The 6,035-nt window shown below is 44.8% G+C and overlaps 1 protein-coding gene across 1 annotated transcript in view; it reads right to left on the minus strand.

The window, feature by feature from the left end:
• The window catches only part of FYB2 (FYN binding protein 2), a 79,209-nt gene extending 73,398 nt beyond the window's left edge, over window positions 1-5,811 (minus strand). The window contains 2 exon segments of the mRNA XM_068537542.1: window positions 784-945; window positions 5,061-5,811. Of these exon segments, the coding sequence (XP_068393643.1) occupies window positions 784-945; window positions 5,061-5,811 (913 nt within the window).
• Window positions 5,812-6,035: the final 224 nt, after the last annotated feature.

A 6,035-nucleotide genomic window follows, 5' to 3' on the forward strand; every position in this document is an offset into this window, starting at 1 on the left:
CCAAACCAAGACCAACTGAATCAGAACTCTGGGGTTAAGCTGTGTTTTAACAAGTCCTCTAGCTGACTCTGATGCATGCTGAAGTTTGAGAATCACTGAGTTAAAGAAATTTCACCCTAAGTTTGCCCAAAGCAGTCTAATGAACAGTCAACAAACTAAGAATACATGAACGAAGAATTAGCTCTTTTAGCGTACCATCCACAGGCGCTCGTGGCCACAGTAAGACAAATGCTAGCACAGCACTACGCATCACCCCAAAGTGTATGTTCACCTTGTGTTTCACTAGAGCAAATGTAAGCGAAGGTGTTTACAGTGTCAACAGGATCGGGCTGCAGTGGGGGGGAAAAGGAGGGTGAGAAGGTTCCCTTTGCAAAGCAGAGGAAAACACACAAGAGCACAGAAGGATGGCTGCCAAGGATGCTGCAGGTCCTGGAAAGGACTAATGGGGGCAGGGGTGCGGGGCCCTTCAATTCATTCCTGAAGGCAGATCACAGAGGCCCAAGGGACGCCCAGCATGATCCCAGGTCAAGTGCACACTGACTTTCCTCTCTTCACTCCCTCCCCCCCTCCTACTGTCCTTGGTTGTGTTGACAACAGGGGCTTTGTAGGAAAACAAAGACTCCCTGCCTCCGAGTAAGCAGTGATGGATGTCCAGCCCCACAGAGAAGCAGTCCGGCACTGTCCCCTGGGAGCCGATGCAGAGGGGGAGGTGACGGGGATCTGGCCACGGGAGCCATGACTTCTGTTGGCTGGCTGTGCACGGGGCCCTGCGTATTTCCTTACCTTCCCTGTGGGTCTTGGGAAGAGCAGGTGCCTGCCTCTGGAAGGCCTGGAGGTTCACGACCGGGGGCCTCGGTGGCTTTGCGGGAGGAGGACCCAGGGACTTGACGGAAGGCAGTGGCTTGGTATTGGGAAGTTGTGGATGACTGACATCCGGCTGGTTCTCTGAGCATAAATAGTCCAAAATGTAGGTTAGTATTTCCATTTCATGGCTGGCCTCAGCCTCACTCCCCTCCCATCTATTCTCCACCCAGCAGCCAGAGTGTCCTGATCAAAATGCAAACCTGATCTTTTTTTGTTTTTTGTTTTTGTTTTTTAAATTTTTATTGAAGGGACTTCCCTGGTGGTCCAGTGGTGAAGAGTCCGCCTTACAATGAGGGGGACGCAGGTTCCATCCCTTGTCAGGGAACTAAGATCCCACACGCTGCGGGGCAGCTAGGCCCATGCGTTACAACTACTGAGCTTGCGCGCCCCAACGAGAGAGCCCGCGTGCCACCAACTACAGAGCCCGCGCGCCACAACTAGAGAGAGAAAAAACCTGCACACCACGACTAGGGAGAAGCCCACGCACCGCAACTAGGGAGTAGCCCTTGCGCCGCAATGAATACCTGATACAGCCCCAAAAATAAAGAAAATAAATAAATAATTTTTAATTGACGTATAGTTGATTTATAATCGATGTTGTGTTAGTTTCAAGTGTACAGCAAAGTGAATCAGTTATACATACACATACAGTCACTTTTTTTTTAGATTCTTTTTCCATATAGGCCATTACAGAGCACTGAGTAGGGTTCCCTGTTCAAACCCGATCTTGCCACCATCCAGCTGCCCAGAGGATGAAGCCCTGTTTCCTCAGCTGCCGTCCACTCACTCCATACTCTGGCATTTAAACACCACACAGCCTCAATCTACATTTCTTTTCTTACCACACTTTACCACCCTCCTGCCCCAACCTTAAGCCCTAACATCTTTTGCTCACAACCACTGGCTTCTCAGTTTTCCAGATTTGATTTTTTTGTAGTTTCTATTTTTTTTAATTTACTTTTTAAATTGAAGTACAGTTGATTTACAAAGTTGTGTTTATACAGCAAAATGAGCCAGATATATATATATATATATATATATATATATATATATATATATATATATATATATATATATATATATATCTGGAACAGCATTCCAGATTTAACTTTAAAAGCCTTAAATAGCTCTCATGTATCCAAGATTTTGTTCATGCCATTCCTCCTGCTTCTGGAATGCTGTTCCCTCACTTCTCCCTTGGCGAACTTTGACTCATTCTTTAAGGCCCTGCTCCAAAGACACCTCCTCTAGGAGGACTTTCTTGATTTCTACCAGAAAACAAGCTCAGAATCAACCACTCTTTGTTCTGTATCCCCTAGCACATTGTTACCACTTCTGCATCAGTGTTGTGGCATATTAAAAGAGCTGGTCTATCTTCCCACTGAATGTAGGCTCCTCGAGGGCAGGGACTAGCCCCTAGTGACCTCCCCGCAGCACCAAGCACAGGGCCTGCATCAGGGGAAAGGGATAATGACTATTCCCTGAAAGGATTCTTCAAGCACTGATGACGGGCAACTAACATGGGAGCCACGAAGAGCAGTAACAATTCGTCTCTGATTTCCGGGGCTCAATGCCTAGAACAGGCTTCAAGGCTGGCTTTGTGGTACCTGGGCACCTGTGGATTTTGCGTCCTAGAATTTTCCAGGACAGTCCCAATTTCACGTATTTTGTCTTTCTGCACTGATAAGCCAACCAACAGAAATTTCAACATTATATATAAAAATTGTATCTGCCTCTTACACTGAAAATAGCACAAAATCTTATATAATTCAAGTGCCTTGATTTTTTGGTTTACATAATACAGTGGTTGACCACATGGCAAAACTAGAGAAGCTGACTAGTGTTTCACAAGTACCTCGGTGCAACCTCCTGAAAGCCCTGCTATCTTTTGCAGGCGGGGAGTGGGGCTTCCTTCTAGCCCTACCAGCAGGGGTTACATAGTCAGGGCCAGAGTTCCATTCTTCTAAGGCTTGAATTATAAGCCGCAATGTCAGAGATTTTAGTCTTTATCAACTTAGAGAGAAGACAGTGAAAGTGAATGATCACTTACTAACTGAGCTCCTAATTTTTACCAGGCACTGTGCTAAGCAGTTTATGTAGGTTATCTCACTTAGTCCTCCCAACAGCTCTATCAGGTAGGTTATCTAGCCCTTTCTTGCCTCCCATCTCTCCTTCCTCCCATTCATCCCCTCTTCATTTCCATCCCTTCCTCAATAACTATTTACTATATTCCAAGCATTGTTCTAGGGGCTGGGGCTAGAGTTAAGAGCAAGAACATACAGAGTTCTGCCCTCAGGAATTTTCATTCTAATAGGAGGAGGCTGATGATAAACATGCAAACAAATAAACAGATAAGAAAATCACAGACGGGAGGTGGGAAGCGGGGGACAAATCAGGAGTTTGGGATTCATATATACACACCACTATACATAAAATAGATAACCAACAAGGACCTACTGTATAGCACAGGGAACTATACTCAATAGTTTGTAATAACCTATAAGGGAAAAGAATCTAGAAAAGAATAGAAACACATATATATGTATAACTGAATCACTCTGCTGTACACCTGAAACTAATACAACATTGTAAATCAACTATACTTCAATTAAAAAAAAAACCCCAAAAAAGAAAATCACAGCAATCTATTAGTTCTATAAAGGAAATAATGATGATATGAAAGAATGTGAACTCTTGGTGGTGAGGTAGTGGTCTTTAGATGGAGATCTCTGGCTAGAGAAGGCTTATCTGGGAAAGTGTCATTTGAACTTAGATCTAAAGGCAATTATGCAAAGATCAAAGAAAAGAGTTGTCTAGGAAGAGGGAACAGCAATTGCAAAGGTCCTGAGTCATAACAAAGTCTGTTCAAGGAACAGCAAGAAATCCAGGGTGTTATCTATGGGCTAGTGAACCAGGGAAGAGATCAGGAGGTAAGTCAGAGACATAGGCAGGGACCAAAAGAAGCAGAGCTATGAAGTCAGTAAGTAGTTTAGATGCTATTCTGAGTGCAAAGAGAAACCATATAAGATTATAAGCAGGAAATCCATCCATCCATCCATCCATTCATTCAATCATTCAAAAAACACTTTCTTGAGGACCCACTGAAACTGGCCATGTTCTTCTAGGTTCTGGGGATACAGTGGTAAAGAAGACAGTTTTTATCCTCATTTAACTTATATTTTACTCAGATAAACAAACAAATACATAATAATATACCAGATAGGGATAAGTGATACGAATAAAACCAAAGCAATGTAGGAAGATAAAGAATGCTGGCGGTGGGGTGGCTATTTTAGATAGAGCGATCTACAAGGTCCACTCACGGCAGGTGACATTGAGCTGAGATGCTGATGAAGTGAGGGAGTGAGACATCAAAGTCCTAGGGGAAACATGTTCCAGAAGAGGGATCTGCAGGTGCAAAGGTCCTGGGGTGGAAATAGTTTGGTGTATCTAAGGAATAGCAAGACGGCCAATGTGGTGAGAGAGGAGAGGGTAAGAGAGGTAGTCAAGGAGCAAATCGTATGAGCCACTGTAATATGGCTGTGGTTGAAATGAGCTGGGGAGTGACATGATTGGATTTATGCTTTAGAGGATCATTGCGCCTGCAAGGAGGAGAGTACAATATAAGAGGGCAAGAGTGTGAAAGCAGGTCCAGGCAAGAGATGGTCCATGGTGGTGTAGATATGGGCAGAAGGCAGAAATGGAACCAAGTAGAGGGATTCAGAACACATTTTGATGATAGAACCAAGAGCTTGCTGATGGATTTGTTGCAAAGAATGAGGGGGAGACAGGAATAGCGCATGACTCCTAGATTTTTGGCCTGAGCAACCAAGAGGATGGTTGCGCTATTTACCAAGACAAGGAAGATTGGTGATGGATCGATTGATAGGAGAGCAGACCAGGCTTTATGAAGTTAAGCAGATTGTCCAATTTCGTGCATCTTGTAAGAAGTACAGCTAAGATTCAAATCCAAGTTTGCCCCAACTGTGTCTCTGTATAATTCCAGGAGATTAATCACTTTACCCAAACCTGGGTAAATTATAACCTAGCAAGTGGGCCTAGAATACCTCTGCTGGAGTTTGAAGCAAACATTGCCCAGCTCACATATGTGACCAATCCCAAGCCAGCAAGCTCTAAATTAGAAACACAATGCCCCTTCCCCCCCCCCCCCGGCCTGTGGGGATTCGATTTCTCACCTGGGGCCTGGCTGGTGAGCTCACCCTCATAGATAGGGTGGCACGTGCTCCCTGCCGGGCTCCTCTCAGGACTGGGGTTTGCTCGGCTCCTCCTGCCATGTTGAGAAAGTCGAACAGTGGGATCTTCAGAGGTGGCACACAATCCTCTTTGGGCCATCAAGCGCCTCTGGGAAGGAAGGGTCTGGGCTCCTTTTCTTTCCAGCTTTTTCCTGGGCTCCTCTGGAGTAAGCCCCATGCTTTTCTGCTCTTCCAGATGGAAGGCCCTGTTTCCACGACCGGCAGGGATAAAGACTGATGACATCTCACTTTTCTGAGATAAAACCTCCCAGTTCCAGAGCTTGTTTCTGAAGCTGTTGTTCACCATTACTTTCTTCTTATTGGTTATCTCAGCATTTGACTGATTCACATCTAACAGCAGAGAAGCCTTCTGTGAATTTACTGAAGAAGCAGAAGAATTCCCAGGAGGTTCCAGGGAATTAGAACATTTCTGAGTCTCGCTCTTCTGAGCCAACTTCACTTTCTGGGCTTTAAGAGGCTGGGAGTCACCACTGGCACAATCAGGTAGGGGCTCATTGTGGTTGGAAGAGGGGTGTTTCCCACTGGCCAAAGTCTTTGTGGACTGTCTGCTTCCAGTGTCACCCTTTTGAGAAACACCTTCTGGGAATTTAACAGGTCCTGGAAGAGATGGCGCATCAAGCTTTTGAAATTTGGCTCGAAGTTCCTTGAAGTTTCTTAACACTTCCTAGAGCATAAAAGAAAACAGTAATGTCTTGTTATTCTAGGAAGAAAGCAGCATGATTAGCTGACTTCACTGTGCCTGCTAAGAGGCTGTAGGTGCTGATGTAATGCCATCACTTATCTGTTGAGTAATATCAGCCAGTAATGCTATTGTCGTTGTGAGGCAGAGTGAAAACAATTGTGTGCTCTGTGAAACACTTCGGGTATGTTTAATTTCTTCACAACATATAAAGAACG

Source organism: Eschrichtius robustus, chromosome 3, assembly GCF_028021215.1.
Source record: "Eschrichtius robustus isolate mEscRob2 chromosome 3, mEscRob2.pri, whole genome shotgun sequence".
NCBI classification, from domain to species: Eukaryota; Metazoa; Chordata; class Mammalia; order Artiodactyla; family Eschrichtiidae; genus Eschrichtius; species Eschrichtius robustus.